At 42.1% G+C, this 19,455-nt stretch overlaps 1 protein-coding gene and 1 non-coding gene across 3 annotated transcripts; both read right to left on the bottom strand.

The window, feature by feature from the left end:
- Positions 1 to 1,305: 1,305 nt before the first annotated feature.
- On the bottom strand, positions 1,306 to 18,924 carry LOC134221048 (phosphatidylserine synthase). 2 transcript variants are annotated; one of them, XM_062700225.1, is made up of 7 exons: positions 18,778 to 18,924; positions 18,138 to 18,647; positions 16,683 to 16,941; positions 16,172 to 16,624; positions 12,563 to 12,898; positions 12,422 to 12,506; positions 1,306 to 2,396 (listed from the first exon to the last, which is right to left on the bottom strand). In XM_062700225.1, exons 2-7 carry the CDS (start codon positions 18,338 to 18,340, stop codon positions 2,314 to 2,316), a joined length of 1,419 nt encoding a protein of 472 aa, XP_062556209.1. In that variant the 5' UTR covers positions 18,341 to 18,647; positions 18,778 to 18,924; the 3' UTR covers positions 1,306 to 2,313. The 2 variants fall into 2 exon arrangements, with proteins under 2 accessions (XP_062556209.1, XP_062556208.1); XM_062700224.1 differs by having other exon boundaries at positions 18,138 to 18,906.
- LOC134228233 (U11 spliceosomal RNA) lies at positions 2,580 to 2,730 on the bottom strand. Its single transcript, XR_009983894.1, has one exon. It is a non-coding gene; the product is annotated as a U11 spliceosomal RNA (small nuclear RNA).
- Positions 18,925 to 19,455: the final 531 nt, after the last annotated feature.

Raw genomic sequence — 19,455 nt, 5'->3', positions numbered from 1 at the left:
CTCTAGAAGGTATTCAACGAGGGTTCCTGAATTCCCAAATTCCTTAACCGCTAAACTCACAAATTCCTAAATTCCCAAATTTCTAAATTCATAAATTCCTGAATCCCTAATTTTAAAAATTGCTAAATTTCCAAATTTCTAAATTTTTAAAATCGTGAATTCCCAAGCTTTCTGAATTCCTAAATCCTTGAATCTCTAAGTTCCCTAGTTCCTAAATTCGTCACCGCCCACAACCAGGACGCTAGGCAAGAAGATTCACGCCTCGATTGTATGCTATTCAATAGATGGTATCTATGCCTCCCATTCGCATTCTGTCGCTTCATACTTGTTCGTACCTTAGCGAACGGCTTTCAATCTTTTGATTTTCAAATAATAACTTTCCCTAAATAAAACATATAGGGTTACTGCTCCTGGACTTCATCTTATAGCTCCGATATTGGTCTCACGAAAAACAAAGCAATGAAAAGGTATTTGATTTGTTTCTTATTTTTGTGATTTTTTCAGTGAGCACGCATGTTAGCAAAAAGAAGCGACGAAATTGGTGCCGTATTTCTTTGTTTCGCGATGAGATGAATATATGTACAGTGAGATGGAAAACGGAACAGTTCCCCTATTTTAAATTCCTAAATTACAAATTCTGTTATATCGTCATTACTTTACCAGTTCAGATTGCAGTTTTCAGCCTGATCAGCGCACTTGCGCACCGATCCAACTTCGTTTCCCTCAGTGACCATAATCTTATCAACTGCACAAATCATCCAAATCTAATCCCGTTTTCTCGGTATAAGAAAATTATTTATTTTTCTTGCTCATTTTTCACGAACTGGATTTTATGAAACACAGATAAAACTAACTATTGATGAAACATAATGTTACTTTTCATTTGGCATAAAATGGATGGTTTCTATTTAAACGGCTTTCATACAAGCGCGGTACGACTTGCAAGCAACATATTGTGACTTGTAAGTGTTCCAAAAAACGTGGAACGGAATATTTCGGCTGGTTCTCAGCGGCCAATGTACGGATTTACAATCTGTAGTCGCTAACGAAATCCTGATATCCTACAGATTGTAACTGGAAAGAATCCTGACAATTGGACTTAAGGCAAAGTTGCCGTTCCACGCTATTTGCAGGGGTTGGTACTTGCAGTGTTAAGAAATAATGGACCAAGATCGATCGGTATGTCACACTATGAGTCTCCAGGTCACCTATAAAATTTCTTTTGGAGCGAACATATTAGTATTTACGTATACTTAGTATACGAGAAAGGGAAAACTCTGTCATCAACAAATAACATCAACTAGGTTTCGTGAAAAAGTTTTTATTCTTTAAAATTATCTTTCAAATGTCTTTCACTTGAACCTTATTGACTAGAGACATCCATTGAAAACGGAAATCAAATATTTCCACAAACGGAAAACAAAGCTAGTTTTACAACTACATGAGGGGTTGTGTACTAATTACGTAAGACATTATGTATCCTTGTCCAAATCCCTGTTCTTTCCTTAATAATCTAACAAATGCTTGAAAGGTACGAGAATGCTGGAACATCCATTAGCTTTTACGTAATTAATACACAGCTCCAAATAATATAAACATCTGAACGGTAATTTACAAAGCAATGACACTATTCCGTCGTACCATTATGGTTATGTTATAAACATATCCTTGTAGAGAATTAATGTAAACTAAATTAATTAGATTACTTTCTTTATCGCTGGTTTTCGATCAAACTCTGTTTTTAAAATGATATGTCATTTAATTATTCACGCAAGCTGTATAGATCTAGTTACAATGAAGTAATAGCTTATCCAAGTCTTATCTGAACAATTGTACTAATCATTTCATGTCGAATATCAAAGTCTTTCAAACCATACACAATCATAAACAATTTCATGTCTCAAGGCATATTTTGTTTTTATTTGCCTAAAATATTTCCAAACGGAGCGCACAAACAGTAACAGGAAGAAGAGGAACATAATGGCAAACTGCTAAATTATAAGAAAGAGAAACTTATAACAAAAGTTAAAGGTCAACTGAAACATTAGACATAATAGCCTAAGTAATTGTAGATTTTGCCAAGAACTAGTTTATGGAACTACTTTTACATTAACGAAACCAATTGTTATTACAAATCAATGAAAGATAAATATTTGGCAACATAATCCAATCAGCTATGCATTTTTATCTCATTTCCAATACGAAAACAGTTTGCATCATTTCGTTTAAAACAAATGAACTGAGAGAGTATGTTATACATTATCAGTCAAGTGTTCTCACGAGGCTTCCGCCCTCACAATATAACTAACTAACTTAATCCGCTTTAACACTATTATGCTGAGATCTTACTTTTTTGGTTGGAGTGGTTTTAGGAGAGTTTTTGACCGATGATTTTCCTATAAGAAAAATGAAATAAAATAGGTAAAAAATAATTATTGAAAATATTTATGCAAATATGAAAAATAAAACCACAAAGCAGCGTCGAACAATGATAAGTCCCATCAATAGTGACTACAGTAGAGTTCAACTTAATATGAACAACGGACCCTCCTCCTCCTACTATAATTAATGCTATAGGTGAAGACGTCGACGCATGCAAGCAGCAGTCAACTGTCTTCTAATTAAAAATTACGTGCTAGGTATGTCTTGATAACCATACCTCACCTGATCGCACTTCCATCGGAAACACGTCCAGATGTGCCATATAAACGTAGAGCAAGCACCCTTTTATATTAAATCTGAACAGACCAAACTTTGTACTTGATTCTAACAGAACATGTTTCGCTAGCGATGCGTAACTTCTAGAGCAGTATTCAGAATATTTGTTTGATTATACTCTCTTCAGACTAAATGTTTTGTCATTCGATAAAGAGTATCATGATCATCGTATTTTCATTTAATATGATATCAAATGATAAAACTCGTAATCGGAACAGGCTATTATCATTCGAGGAGAGTTTATTGTCATGGACCACATCGCATTATTACCGATACTTTTGAAATAGTTCTGAATTGCAGTATAAACAATATTAATTTTGAAATTTTAACCAAATAAGTGTAAACGGGAATCCTATCCAGGGGTCATACACTAATTACGTAAGGTTTTTTTCTGGGTTTCCTAACCTCACATACTCTGGCTCAAATTACCGTCATCCAGTCATTGACACGAAAGACAGCCACGTGCTCGTAGCAGTAATAAAACCACCCACCGAGGAGAAAAAGTATTCTTCAGCTGGATGGGGGAAGTACTTTTGTTTCAAAACTACATCATCCAATAGCGAAGGCATAACTTTATCCGGTGGATGGTTCATTTAGTTGTCTTTCGCTTTAGTTTTAAAAAACCCAGATCAATCCACCTAGCGTTGGTGGTGCCTTTCTCGCGCATTAAAAAATAAGAAGAACACATAAGAGAGGTCGAAATAGCACTTTAGGGGGATAGATTTTACTTTTTCCATCAATTCATATCCATTTGCGGTCATTTGAATGCATTGCTGCAATCTTTGAAAAAACAAAAATTTTTTCGTATTCGAAATTTTTTTTCCAAGGGGGGATCTTTGGAAAAAAACAATGTTTTTCTAATAACTTTGGAACACAATGACCGATCAAGCCAATTTTCAATAGGAAACAACTAGACCGCAATCCGCGTCGATTGCAACTTGTTGCGAGCAAATAGGATATTACTAAGTACCAAAAAGTGTGTCTCACATTTTTGTACACACACACATACATACACACACATACATACACACACACATGAATATCTTTGATGTTACTCGGATGTTTTGAAGGCGATGAGGAGTGACGTCAAGCTCGGTGAACTCGGCGCCGACATACGTCGAATAAGACGTACCCGGATGGGCGAGATGATACTCGAGCTGAAGCGGGGCGTCTCGCAAAAGGGCGCCGCCTACAAGAAGTTGGCGGAGGAGGTCCTAGGCGAGACGGTCAAGGTGAGGGCACTCACGACGGAGGTGAATCTAAGGGTTAAAGACCTGGACGAGATCACTGAAGTCGAAGAGCTCGTCACGGCACTGCGGCGACAGTGTGAAGTGGAGACGCCCACCGCAGCCGTTCGGCTACGGAAAGGTCCGTCAGGGACGCAGGTAGCATTGGTTCGGCTATCTGCAGCGGACGCCTCCAAGGTAGTCAAGTTAGGGAGCGTCAAGGTGGGATGGTCGGTATGCCCTGTGCGCATATACGAGCAACCCGAAGTTTGCTTCAAGTGCCTGGAACCGGGGCACAAGCAATGGGACTGCAAAGGCCCTGACAGAAGCAATCTCTGCCGACGCTGCGGATTGAGGGACATAAGGCACAATGCTGCACGAACCCTCCCAATTGTTTGATTTGTTCCAGCAAAGCTGTGAACAGCAAGCACCCCATGGGGGCTCGATGTGCCCGGCGTTTAAGCGTGCTGCAAAATCAAAGTGCAGGTAAAGCAGCTGGCTTGCTCGGCTTCGCCCGAGTGTTTGGTGTGCGCAGGTTTAGAGGAAACGGCGGAACACGTGTTGTTCGTATGCTCACGTTTTCGCGCAATGCGTGACCACATGCTTGCCACATGTGGTCTGGACACTACCCCGGACAACCTAGTTCGGAGGATGTGTAAAGAGGAAGTTGTCTGGAACGCCCTTTTATCGGCTATCGCCCAAATCGTCTCGGAGCTACACAGAAGGTGGCGCGTGGACTCAAGGATGGCTAGTTCAGGCGCAAATAAGAGGTGGTCCAAGGGATCGGAGTCGGCTTCATGGGTCATACCGGTGGTCATGCTCTGTGGTCGAACTCGATCCTTTTATCGAACAAGTGGCCGCGCGAAGAACAACATGGTATCGTCGCTTTCGCGGCGTCGGTCAACCGGGCGGTTTCCGAGCCCGAGGACGGAAAGGGGTCCTCGTCAAGGCTGGGGCAGGCGTAGGCCTCGCGTCGGCAAGTCCCTCTGTGTGCTGGCGAATAGGCCCTATCGCAGAAAGGTCAATTTGGGGTGCACGCGGCATCATCATTCTTGATACCAGTCGCGCGAAGTCGACCCTGCCCACCTTCCGAGGACATAGGGCGTGGTAAGGCCACCAGAAAGCCGGCAATGCGCTGGCACGATACCATGGTGTTCTTCTAAAAAAGCGAGTCACGATGTTCGATGCTGCAAGGACACGCAGCTAACCTCGAGGGTGCGTCATGCACTGGCCCCCCTTTGAAGCATTACTTTCTGGTTGTACCGAAGGGACGATGGAAGTCAGCGGCAATGGAAACGGTTTAGCTGGTCGGGGATGCAGCCCTGCCTCCCTCATTGGAGGTGGCCCCTAACCCAGCACTTCCTGGTCAACCCAGGATGTCTGTTGAGCAGATTCCCCCTCCATTGTTTAGGAAGAAAAAAAAAAAAAAAGCAGGGACTTTGTCCAAGGGCTTGACGACCCCTCCCCATGGCCACTGCGAGTTGGACCGGGACCATCGTCCCTAACCCCTAATCCCAAGGCGTCAAGCGACCCGTGCCGAGGGGATGCATGGTCAGGGGGGTGAAATAATAAGCTAGGCCTTTAACGGAGCCTGTGGGGTATCTGGGCACCCTCCACAGTAATTGTCCCTTACCGCGTCATGCTGGGCTCTGGCGTGGTGGACCTCTTTTCCCGAGCAAATCGTGGGACCAAAATGGAAAACCAAGTCAATTCATCAATTAGTGGTAGTAGTGCAGGCGACAACCCCTTCGCAAGAGGCGGGTTTTTCAGGTCTCCGCCTAGGAGGCCAGAGGCAATAGTCGGCAGCTCAGTGCGCAGCGCCAGCGTGGGTCACTCAACCTTCCTATCGGCTAAAAAAACGCCGGAAGGAATTATTGACGGCCCATGGCTTGTGGAGGCGATGAACCGCAAACGCGATGGGCTTTCGGCCTTCGAGGTGGCGACGGAACAGCTGGACGTCATCATCGACTTGGCGTGATCGAAGCATAATATCAGCAAGGAACTCAAGAGGAGCTTGCTGAAACTTCGAAAGTCGATGCTGGACGCCAAGCTGGAGAGGGCGGTCGGGACGGCCAAGTGTAAACCCGTGAAATCGGTGGAGTCGAGGTCTACCCAGACTGAGGCCCAAGGATTCGCGGACTCGGGCAAGGTCGAATCGACCGAAGGCGTGTCAGCGAAGACGGTGGTACCAAAGTCTACCCAGACTGAGGTTCAAGTATTTGCGGGTACGTCGGGGGTGACTGCTCCAACGGACACAAAAATGGGGAACAGTCTCCAGGGGATGAGCTCCCTGGGGGCCGCTCTTAAACGCGGAGGGTTACTACCCCGAACAAGGGTAGTGGGGTTGGGAAGCTGAACCCCGGCCAGGTACCTCCAAAACCGGGGGAGGAAGGACCTGGAACGGTCCGTCCACTCAGGAAAGACGGTGGTAAGGGGTTACGGCAGGCTGAAAGTTCTCAGCCGCACCAGACCAGGGAAATAGAGGGGGATGACGCCTCCTGGACCCTGGTCAAGAACAAGAGGAAACCGAAGACGTCAAGGGCCGAAAAGAAGGCCCAGGCGAATGAGGGTAGCAAGAAGTCTAGGGTAGGCGCCAATCGCTCCAGGGGCGATGCCCTAGTCATCACGGCGGACGAGGCTAAATACTCGGACGTTTTGAAGGCGATGAGGAGTGACGTCAAGCTCGGTGAACTCGGCGCCGACGTACGTCGAATAAGACGTACCCGGATGGGCGAGATGATCCTCGAGCTGAAGCGGGGCGTCTCGCAAAAGGGCGCCGCCTACAAGAAGTTGGTAACGCAGCTGGCTTGCTCGGCCTCGCTCGAGTGTTTGGTGTGCGCAGGTTTAGAGGAAACGGCGGAACACGTGTTGTTCGTGTGCCCACGTTTTCGCGCAATGCGTGACCACATGCTTTCCACATGTGGTCTGGACACTACCCCGGACAACCTAGTTCGGAGGATGTGTAAAGATGAAGTTGGATGGAACGCCGTTTTATCGGCTATCGCCCAAATCGCCTCGGAGCTACACAGAAGGTGGCGCGTGGACTCAAGGATGGCTAGTTCAGGCGCAAATAAGAGGTGGTCCAATGAATCGGAGTCGGCTTCATGGGTCATACCGGTGGTCATGCTCTGTGGTCGAACTCGATCCTTTTATCGAACAAGTGGCCGCGCGAAGAACATCATGGTATCGTCGCTGGGGCAGGCGTAGGCACCGCGTCGGCAAGTCCTTCTGTGTGCTGGCGAATAGGCCCTATCGCAGAGAGGTCAATTTGGGGTGCACGCGGCATCATCATTCTTGATACCAGTCGTGCAGAGGGAAGCAGGCGCGAAATCGACCCTTCCCACCTTCCGAGGACATAGGGCCTTGTAAGGCCACCTGGAAAGCCGGCAATGCGCTGGCACGATACCATGGTGTTCTTCTAAAAAAGCTAGTCACGGTGTTCGATGCTGCAAGGACACGCAGCTAACCTTGAGGGTGCGTCGTGCACTGGCCTCCCTTTGAAGCATTACTTTCTGGTTGTACCGAAGGGACTATGGCCTTGGCGGCAATGTAAACGGTTTAGCGGGTCGGAGATGTAGTCCTGCCTCCCTCGTTTGCTGTTGGAGGTGGTCCCTAACCCCGCACTTCCTGGACAACCCAGGATGTCTGTTGAGCAGATTTCCCCTCCATTGCTTAGGAAGAAAAAAAAGAGATCATTAAGTATATTTATGGCTTTGTGCTGTGAAAAAACGAAAGCACTTGGTCATTGTTATGAAATGTTGTTCAAATTTTGCGTGGCCAATAAAAAAATCTTTAGGATGGTCAAGTTATACAAACCGCCCTGCAGAATAAATAAGGTTGTCAATCCCAAAAATAACTCACCACATAAAGGTCATTTGTCTAGAGAATCTTTACTAAAAAATTCGCTAGAACAAAACAACTTTAGTTCTCGATAAAACAGGGGGTGATCAAGTCTCGCTTAACTTTTCAAAAGGACCTAAATAATTTTTTTTCATGAATTAATTTGAATAGTGCAATCAACAGACTAATATGAAAGGTTTTGTTTGCAGTACTCAAATTAAATCAAGAAAAAATGTTACTTAGGTCCTTTTGACGAAAACGGATTTCCGGATAAACTGATACGGTTGATCAAAGCGACGATGGATCGGGTGATGTGCGTAGTTCGAGTTTCAGGGGCATTCTCGAGTCCCTTCGAAACCCGTAGAGGGTTACGGCAAGGTGATGGTCTTTCGTGTCTGCTATTCAACATCGCTTTGGAGGGAGTAATACGAAGGGCAGGGATTGACACGAGTGGTACGATTTTCACGAAGTCCGTCCAGTTATTTGGTTTCGTCGACGACATTGATATCATGGCACGTAGCTTTGAGAGGATGGAGGAAGCCTACATCAGACTGAAAAGCGAAGCTAAACGGATTGGACTAGTCATCAACACGTCGAAGACGAAGTACATGATAGGAAGAGGCTCAAGAGAGGTCAATGTGAGCCACCCACCACGAGTTTCTATCGGTGGTGACGAAATCGAGATGGTTGAAGAATTCGTGTACTTGGGCTCACTGGTGACCGCCGATAACGATACCAGCAGAGAAATTCGGAGACGCATAGTGGCTGGAAATCGTACGTACTTTGGACTCCGCAAGACGCTTCGATCGAATAGAGTTCGCCGCCGTACCAAACTGACTATCTACAAAACGCTTATAAGACCGGTAGTTCTCTACAGACACGAGACCTGGACGATGCTCGCGGAGGACCAACGCGCACTGGGAGTTTTCGAAAGGAAAGTGCTGCGTACCATCTATGGTGGGTTGCAGATGGCGGACGGTACGTGGAGGAGGCGAATGAACCACGAGTTGCATCAGCTGTTGGGAGAACCATCCATCGTTCACACCGCGAAAATCGGAAGACTGCGGTGGGCCGGGCACGTAGCCAGAATGTCGGACAGTAATCCGGTAAAAATGGTTCTCGACAACGATCCGACGGGAACAAGAAGGCGAGGTGCACAGCGGGCAAGGTGGATCGATCAGGTAGAGGACGACTTGCGGACCCTCCGCAGACTGCGTGGTTGGCGAAGTGCAGCCATGAACCGAGCTGAATGGAGAAGTCTTTTATGTGCAGCACAGGCCACTCCGGCCTTAGTCTGATGATAAATAAATAGGTCCTTTTGAAATGTTTAGCGAGAAGTCTCCCCGGGGATCAAGTCTACCCACCTTCCCCTACTGTTAAGACTTGGAAGCTAAATGATAGTATATGCGAGAGACTATCGAAATCCTGACATACACCGTTGGATTTGGATTAAAGCGAAGATTGTTCGAAGAAAAGATGTGAATATCTATGAATGCTATGGAACAGAACTGGGTACGTTCATACGGAGGACTCATCAGCTGCTGCAATACAGCTATGACGATTATGAAACCGATGATTTTGATAGACGCGAAATTGTCAATAGAGATCAAGATCAAGTAGTTGTTCCTGATGATGAATATGTGTCGGCAGAGGATGATAATTTCGAAGATTCAGTTCCAGCTCTACCACAACGAGGCCACTATCGTGAGGATGGAACATGTGTCAATAGAAGCAATAGAATGGTGCGCATTCCAAACCGGAAATAGCTTGCGGGGAAGATTTGATGTCGCGTGTTCCACAACCATAGCTACCGTAGTAGATCAAGAACTACTGTTGTATAGCAACTTCATAGTTACATTAATTGTTGATTAGAAATAAAGAATCATTCTGTATTTTCCGTCAGTCAAGATGGACGTACTTTTATTTAGTTCGATTCAAAATAGGGGGAATGACGGCTTTGGCAGGTTTTGTTCTATTATTGGCAGGGGTTTTTTATGACTGACTAGGCTCAAATTTGGCCTTAACATTCTTTGCATATCAAAGAATATTGTGGCCAAATTTCATAAAATTTGGTCATCAAAAACCCCCTTGCCAATAATAGAACAAAACCTGCCAAAGCCGTCTTTCCCCTTACTATCTGCCAGACGTGTGAAATGTTGCGATTATATGGTCGGGGTTCTGCTAAATCACACCAAGCGCCAATGAAAAATTTCTAATTTTTGGCCAAAGTTTTCGTGTAACAGATTTAATTAATCACAAATCACATCGGACAACGCTCAACGCCATAATTGAGGATATCCTACAACAAATGTACGCATGAATTGACATAAAATACATTCCGTTCTCCTTTTGCGAACAAAATATAACATGTCAATCAAAAATCCGCTTGGTGCGGTTTGGCTGAACCCCGACCATTTGTGTATGATATAATACAAGGAAATATTGAGTGCCCTACTCTACTTGTTTGTTCCGCTGTATATTCCCTCTCGAATACTAAGGCATTCTTCCCTACTAGCTGTTCCATATCACCGAACAAACTATGGTTACAACAACCCACTAGACTCCTGTATCCGTGCTTTTAATGTAATTTGTGACGAATTTGACTTCAACATCTCCAAAAATGTTTTTAATAATAGAATAAGTAGAATTAATATTCGAGAATAAAAGAGACGCGGATAGAAAATATTACTTAAAAATATTATTAGTATCTTCTTCATCAACGAACAACACATGGAAAGGAAGAAATGGTTTATGTTGATAAAATCTCACAATCCGCTATTTAATGTGTGAACATCACATAACAATAGAGTCCAATAAACAATGCAATTTCATTTCATAATATATAAATGACTTGCATATATTATTGACAACTAATGTAAAATGCATTCAAATTTGTTTATTTCAAAATGGCATAAAATCGAATTTAGTCGTTTTCAGTATTTGAGCCAACAAGGTCCGAACACAAAATAATGTTTGAATCGTTTTACTTTTCATTCGTTTCATTTTCTTCAGCTTTTCATGCTTAGAATGCAATGGTATGAATAATATAACGACACGTTTCAAGTATCATATGAAAAAAATTGTTCTAAAGCCCTGGTAACCGAAAAGTAAAATAGGTAGAATTGATGTTGGGACCCATCGGAATGTTATGCCCGAAATTACGAAACAAACGGTCTCCCATTAATTATCAAAGTAGATAAACACGAGAAAAACAGCTGTTTTGATCTGTCTCATAAAATGCCTTATTCCATTCTATTTGATAACCCGATATATTGGACAATATTTTATCCAAATTTGAGCGTTTGTATTTAAAGTTTGTATGGAAAATATAGGAATAAATATAAGATATCTGTATTTCAAAGTTACCTAACGTTATTCACGTTTTAAAACTATGAAACTATTACAATGCTGAAAGTAACATGAAGATTATACTATGTTCGCACTACGGCCTGAATAGCATGTTATTCAAATTATCGATAAAAAAAGAAAGCTCATCAAGATAGCCGAATAACATGTTACAAGGCCCAAGTGCGAACATAGTATTAGAGTTCATCCGATGAAGTTACTGCCATTCTTACTAAACAGCCTTTCATTAGACTGCCACCGAATAAACTGTAATTTTCTCTTTGCTTTCGACATTCGAATGTGTATAAAATTTGGTAGGAGTTAAACAAACGAATGAAACTATAAATAAATGATCGACTCTGTCTTTATGGTTACGGTAGATGTTTGCGAATGCTGCGTTGTTGTGAAATGATAAAAGTATTGTAAGCAATTTCAAGTTGAATTTTTGCTATTTTCGACTTCAAAACTTCAAATATGTATTATTTCCTTTTAGAACAATACCTAGCGAGTATATAAACACTATAGCATAAATTGTGCGCGAAAGTTCGACATAAAAATTTGAGTATATATTACTACATCAAAGAAAACATATTCACGTATCTCTGCTATCACAATTTTCATGTATTGTAGTTTTCATTGAAACTAGGAAATTAACGGTTTAGTACATTGGACCTGCCGGATTCCTAACTGTATCAAACTATTTTGATTTTTATGTCATAGCTTGTGTTGTCGATATCAGGGTGTTTGAGTTTTCCATGTGCGTGTGCCACAAACATAGGATGGACATAATATTCGGGGCCTGAGTCGAAGGTAACATGATAAAAGGTTAGTATGTTGTGTTAGAAAAAAAACGATTGCTGTTGATATGTTTTAGGATTATATAATGTGCGAGTTCACTTGCAACGGGGGATGAACATCTCAATCAGGAATAATGCATATTTTAACTTCTTTAAAAGCTTTTGAAGTGCATTGACCCAAAAGGCAGTTGGGACAGTTGCGACCGTAGGTCAATATGAATCATGACACCACAATACAATTTGATGTGACCAGTGAGATCAAAAACATTAATTTGGATTAAATCTAACAAAAAAACATCTGCTAATGAACGCTTTATATGTGTTCAAGAGATTAATGCATGGTAGACGGTAGTGACAATAGCATTATTATAAATAATAAAAATAGTAAGAAGTAGGAAAATGATAACGCCGAAGTTCCGGGATGAACTAAAACGTTTCTCACATGATTACATATTTAACGTTTTCGCTGCTGATAAGACTAATAAAGTTACATACCTTTAGAATCACCCGACACAATTGCGGAATCTTTGAACCCTCGGCTCAGCTGTTTAACTGGAGATGACTCTTGCGACTCGTCGCCCTACAGAAAAAAATATGTAATCGCAAATGTCCAGACTGTAGTAGAAATATACTCACGTCGACATATTTATGCCATAACATACATCCGAATATGAACAGCATAGAAACAGCAGCTTGTACGAACAGCCAAAAAACGATATTTGTGACCTGTGTTCGTTCGAACAATTCCTTGCCGTTTTTGATGCACAAAATTGCTTCCATAACTAGAATGGCTATGTGCACCCAGCACTGTGTACCCAGCCGCTTGCACCGAGTATCCGTTACATAGATGTAGTACTGCCGAACTGATGGAGCAGTGAACAGACCTACGAATATCAATCTTCCGATAACAACTGGGTGCGATGGCGGCATCTCGAAGATGTGCTTCAGGAAAAATGTATTCAGCTCTGTTAACTGTAATAGAATAAGACAATGAAAATTATGATTTTTTAGTGATACAAATATTTTGAATGAAACGGAAAGTCTTCCTGGGATGCTGCATAAGTTGCTAAAATATACTGCCCATAAATTCATAACAGTCCCATGTAGATAGGAAATCAAGTAACCCAGCAACCATGGGACTGTTATGAGTTTATGGGCAGTATAATAAATATAATGCAATTTTGGGATAGATCTCAAATTTAATAAAGTGTCTCACATCTATAAAACATCACTCACAGAATTTCTTAGAAAATTCCCTTTCGAATAAGCCTTTAATCTCCTCTCTGAGTCGTTCGTGAAAAAAATTATAAAACATTCGCGAAACAATTTACTTGACTAGTTTTTGTTCGGCAAACATTTTTATCAGTATCTGTTAAACACTGAGATAATAATTCTCGGGTACTTATTCAAAAGGACGTATGTGATTTTGTAAACAAAGATTCAGACGTCGATTTGTCCGATATGATTGCCCTCCCACGCAAACCATCACCATACACAGATAGGGGGAGGCTTCGGCTACCTGTTAGTGGTGTTGGTTTGCGTGGGAGTGCCATCAGATCGGACAAATCAAGACAAAATTTTCAAAACGACTTATCTGCTTTTGTAAACAAAGATTCAAACGACGATTTGACGAATCTGATAGCTCTCCCACGCAAACCAACACCATCAACAGGAAGCGGAAACCTTCACCTACCTATTGATGGTGTTGGTTTGCGTGGGAGAGCTATCAGATTTGTCAAATCGTCGATTGAATCTTTGTTTACAAAAGCAGATAAGTCGTTTTGAAAATTTTGTCTTGAAATCGACGTTTGAATCTTTGTTTACAAAATCACATACGTCCTTTTGAATAAGTACCCGAGAATTAGACGCCGCCGCATGGAAATTTTTCACGCCGATGGCAATTGAAGAACTATTAAACCAGTAGTTTCATGGGTTTTGTACATTTTGTTAAAAGAGCATTTTTACTGGTAAGTTAATCCTATCGGAAATACATATTTTCAGTCAAGTTCATATTACATTTATCTACTTCCAAGTATGCCAAAAACATTGGATGGCTACTCATAGCTATAACTGGCATTGAGCTGATTTTGATATACAAGTACGCTGCCCTTTGAAAATATTTCAGCTTCTTGAATTTCTCTTAGAGTTTCTTCAGGAATTATTTTAGTAATTCCTTTAAGAATATCTTCTACAACCCCATCGAAAAATCCCTCGAAATTATTTCAAAATTATCTAAACCCAAGCAACATTTTTAGTTTTATAACGCTCTTGAAGACCATTATTTACTCTTCAAGAGTGACTTAAAACCATTATAAAACCGAAATGTTACTGGGGAAAATGTTTACAGTGAATTAAACCAGGAAATCTTGTTGGGATTTCTCCTGAAAATACTTCAACAACTTACTGTACTTGCTTAACGACTGTGGGTTCTTTAGCTTTGGAATTTCTTTCAGTCTTGGCAGTCTGTCAAAGCAACAAACAACGAGTTTGCCTTTACATCCGACGTTTTCGGTTTTATATTAAATCTTTCTCAAGGAATAGAGGCTCGTTTTTTTGTTAAGACATGGACATGTGCCATACACTTTCGTCTAACTACAAAAATGCAGAAGCACGTAGGTGACATTGTCTGCTTGAAATTAGCCGAATTACCCGTGGAAGTTCCGGAAGAACTCCCTGAGAAACTTCCGAAGGAATTCCTGGAGAAATTTCCGAAGAAACTCATGAAAAAAATTCCTGAATAATTTTGACGGTACTTTTGTATGAATTCCGGGAAGAATACATGAAGGAAATTTCCGAAGAATTCCCGGGAGAAGCTTCCCGAAGAATTCCTGGAGAAGCACCCCAATAAGTTTCTGGTGGAACCCTCGGAAGAATTCCTGGAGAAAATCCTAAGGAATTCTTACAAAAAGTTCCAAAGGAAATCATGTAGCAACTTTCGGAGGAATACTTGAAGGAATTTCAGAAGGAATTCCGTGAGAAACTTTCGAAAGAAGAAATTGGATGGAATTTTTCAGAAGTTCTAAAAAGAAATCTTGAAGCAACCTTTAGAGAAATTCCTGGAGAAGCTTCCCGAATAGTTCCTGGAGAAATTTTCAAACTGATTCATGGAGGAACTTCCGGAGGAATTCCCGGAGGAACTTCCGGAGGCATTCCCGGAGGAACTTCCGGAGGAATTCCCGGAGGAACTTCCGGAGGAATTCCCGGAGGAACTTCCGGAGGAACTTTCGGAGGAATTCCCGGAGGAACTTCCGGAGGAACTTCCGGAGGAACTTCCGGAGGAATTCCCGGAGGAACTTCCGGAGGAATTCCCGGAGGAACTTCCGGAGGAGTTCGGAGGAACTTCCGGAGGAATTCGGAGGAACTTCCGGAGGAATTCCGGAGGAACTTCCGGAGGAATTCCGGAGGAACTTCGGAGGAATTCGGAGGAACTTCCGGAGGAATTCCGGAGGAACTTCCGGAGGAATTCCGGAGGAACTTCCGGAGGAATTCGGAGGAACTTCCGGAGGAATTCCCGGAGGAACTTCCGGAGGAATTCCCGGAGGAACTTCCGGAGGAATTCCCGGAGGAACTTCCGGAGGAATTCCCGGAGGAACTTCCGGAGGAATTCCCGGAGGAACTTCCGGAGGAATTCCCGGAGGAAATTCCGGAGGAATTCTTGGAGGAGCTTCTGGCGGAACTTCCGGAAAAGGAATTCCGGGAGGAACTTACGAAGGAATTCCGGGAGAAACTTCCGGAGGAATTCCGGGAGGAACTTCCGGAGGAATTCCGGGAGGAACTTCCGGAGGAATTCTGGGATGAACTTCCGGAGGAATTCCGGGAGGAACATGTGCTTTACTGTGGTATATCCAAACAATGTTAAAAGCAAAAGTTCTAAGCTCCAAGTATTAGGCTTATTTGCCGATAGCAAATAAGCCTAATAACGAAGGAATGAACCGAAATCAATATTAAGAATAGTTGTAGTCAATGATTAGAATACTGTTAAAATCTGTTTCCATACAGTCGTGTGACCAGCAAAATAAAAAAGAAACTGATATCCCGTCAAAGATGAGGTTTTTAGCTGGGTTTCGGCAAATTATTTGCTGATTTTCAGCAACTTTGACAAATATCTCAGCAAAAATCATGTTTGCTGGGGCTCGGCTGTGCGAATCTTGGTAAAAGTTGAACAAATTGCTGAGATCCTGGTTTAAAATATTAAGTGTGTAGATAACGCTTCTACTATTTCCAAAGAATGTTATTTAGTCTTACCTGCCAAAGCAACACAAGCTGACATACAGCGAAGAATCTCATATAGGTGCAGTTCGGATCCAGCCAACGCACAGGAGCCCAACTTTCCGGCGTGAATTGAAGCACCACACGCTTGATTTTTCCCTTCGTCGAAGATATGTCTCTTATGCTTGCCCATTTGTATTCTCTCATTTCGAGCAGTTTGCAAATTTTGAGACCACACCAAATCCCTAAACCGTTGCAGACAAGCACATCCAATATTAATGCATCCCACCAGCATTCGGCGAAATTCGGTAACAGATGAGCGAAGGAGATTTCCGTTATTTCCCACATAACCGAAATTGCCCACAGTATGCCCATGTGTCTGATGAGTATGGCTTTGAATGCCCATCCCAGAAAGTGTCCCCAGGCGAATACATCTACGTGGGACCATATACGCTCGAATGACAAATCCGTGCAGTTTGCACCATATTCCTGAAAGAAAATAGAGCATTGCCATTCAGTTGCCGTATGAAATTTGACAAAAACTTACCTTGTCCATATCGATCTTGAAATTACGTAACCTAGGATCGAACCAATAGAATATGCCCATAATGGACTTGTAGTCTTGGAACATCAGGAAGACCAGAAATAGCAAATATAGTACAGATAAGCCGAACAGCATTCGCCAAACCACCGGATGAGGTCTCGTGAAGGGACCATTGGGGAAAGCAAGTATTGAGACTATCAGGAAGAAGAATATTACGCACACCATTCCAGCCCAAACATTCTCCTGTGTGTCGGATTGATCGCTGCAGTTACATAGGAGGAATATAAGATATTGATAATTCGTATTAGATCTTAGGTATTGGGTCTTAGGTAAGTTCTTAATTTATGTATCTTTTTCATCATTTATAAATTCAAGATCTGATTTTATATCTTTATTGCTGACTGAGGGAACTTGATGTCCTTATTGAAAATTTAATCTCTGTAACTCGTTCACGTAATTCTAAAATAAATAGAAGGCTTTTACTGATTGCTTGATAAAAAAATGTTTGACGATAGTCGCTTATTTTTTCTTAAAATTAGGATTCAGTAATTATCAAATTTCAAATTTAGAGTAGACTATAAAAACTAAGGGGAGGGAAGAAATTTTATGTTGCATCTTTTCTCATAAATTCAGAAATATTTAATTCGAATAACTCCTGAAAATTGTACAAAGATTTTTTTTAAGTAAGTAGATCCCGGTAACTATGTTAAGCAAATAGTATTTTAAAGACAGCAAACAAATATGTAGAATTTTAGATTATTAAAACAAAACTGACTTATGGAGAATTCTATTTTATGACAAGAGATCGACCAAAATTTCATTCAAAAATGTTGTCCTGTCCATTCGTTTATTGTTTGCCAAATCTGATTAAAATTGATCATTATTAATTATCTTAAAGATAAATCGTCTAGCTCAAACCTTTGTAGGGGTATGTGGCGGACCATCATCATCATCATCATCATTCCAGGCACGAATGTCATAATAATCGTAATGTCCTTAATACACAATCCTAATAAGTCCTCGTCCTGATTGTTAAGTTGTTAATTTATACAAGATACCAATTCAATAAATTTAAATTATAAATTTGTGTTTATTTACAGAATACTCTATGTGGTTTTTCTTCCCTCCAAGTAAATATTCAAGCAATTACACCCGTTAGCCCACTGTTCAATTCTCGTCCGATATCACACTAAAAGCGCGTGGCGAAGAATAGTAAAAAGAGTAAAGTCGAAAACGGCGACACGATCGTACCACCAAAACCACATTGCATTACAGTCGAATTCTCGAGCAATCGATTACCTAACAATAAAATTCAATCTTGTGCCTCTCAAGAAATTCTATGAATGGAACAGCATTTCACCGTGCGATCCTCTCCTATAATTGAATCAAACTCAATTGAGCGAGGCTTAAATTATACCTACAGCTATTATCACCACAAATCACGCAAATTTTACTTACCGTACGAAGGCAAAGTACATGACCCCTATGATGGACACCGCCAGAAGGGTGATAGTATGGGGTTTGTAAAAAAAGTCCAATGAAATATCGTCCACCGGCCGCTCGTTTATGTATTTAAACTCATTGATGGTGGTCATGTTCTGGCGGCCGGTTTGGGCCGGAGAATTCTCCAGCGTCGAAGGAGGGGATGTCCGTTTTTTCATCTTGCGTTTCAGTACTATCACACTGTCGTCGTCTGGAGGGACCAAATGAGATTCTAGCGCTTCCACCAGGTGCCGTCGAGCTGCCGCCGCCAGGGTTATCACTAATTTGATTTCGTAACACGCACTCACTAATTGCTATTCAGGATCAATAATACTACGGCCCCCTCGCTCGAGGGGTTGCGAAGCTACTGCTGGTTCATGTGATAACGGGGAAGGAATAATCGAGAGATTTCGGTCAGCTAGCAACTTATCAGTCAAATTGTACAACAATCTGCTACAAACATCACGCCACCACGGAGCAGGATTTCTGTTCAGTATTCACATGAATTTTAGTTTGTAGAACCGCATGAAAAACCGATGTTCTAAGCAGTGAATTAACACCACGACTGGGCCAAAAAATGATTGATTTAGTTTTGCCGATTTTCTTTTATCCCTACCTTTACTGAATACATGCAGCCAAATTTAATCAGTCAACCGAACGAAACCAACAAAACCAACAACTGCAGCTTGAACGATGTTTGGTCGTGCGCTCGTATTTTCTGTTGTTTTCACGCGTTTGACAACTCACTCACTCAAGCAAAGAACATTACAAAAGTTGTTCACGCATTGAAGATACACGCTTAAACCAAATACCCAAAAAAGAACCAACCATTCTACAGTATACCCCCGCTGATCCGACAAATCAATGGCCGGACTATCCAAGGGACTATCGAGGTTAAAAGCCCCGCACATAGGATACGTTTGACACATTTCCCATGGGAAAACTGTCAAACGCAACGCAAACGTATGCTATGTGCAAGGATGTTATCGATCATTTAGAGCAAGATTACCGGTGGTGAGTTTAAGCCAAGGTTTAAGCCGTTTGGCAGCGCAGTATCATTACTTGACACTTTACCGGTCGCTACTAAACGCGCTGCTATAACAGTAGCGCGACTGACAGGTGACCAAATTTGGTAGCGCGATAAGAGCGCTGCTATTTGATGAACTGTCAACTGTCAAACGTCACCGGTACGGAATACAGCAACCAAATTGAGAGCCGAAAATAGTGATCGATACGGAAACGAGTGACGAAACTAGAATGAAAGCGCTGCGCGGGTGATTAAAATGCTCGCGAC

Source organism: Armigeres subalbatus, chromosome 3, assembly GCF_024139115.2.
Source record: "Armigeres subalbatus isolate Guangzhou_Male chromosome 3, GZ_Asu_2, whole genome shotgun sequence".
Classification (NCBI taxonomy): domain Eukaryota; kingdom Metazoa; phylum Arthropoda; class Insecta; order Diptera; family Culicidae; genus Armigeres; species Armigeres subalbatus.
Note: the sequence above shows the minus strand (reverse complement) of the source record. Positions and strands in the feature narration are given on the sequence as shown.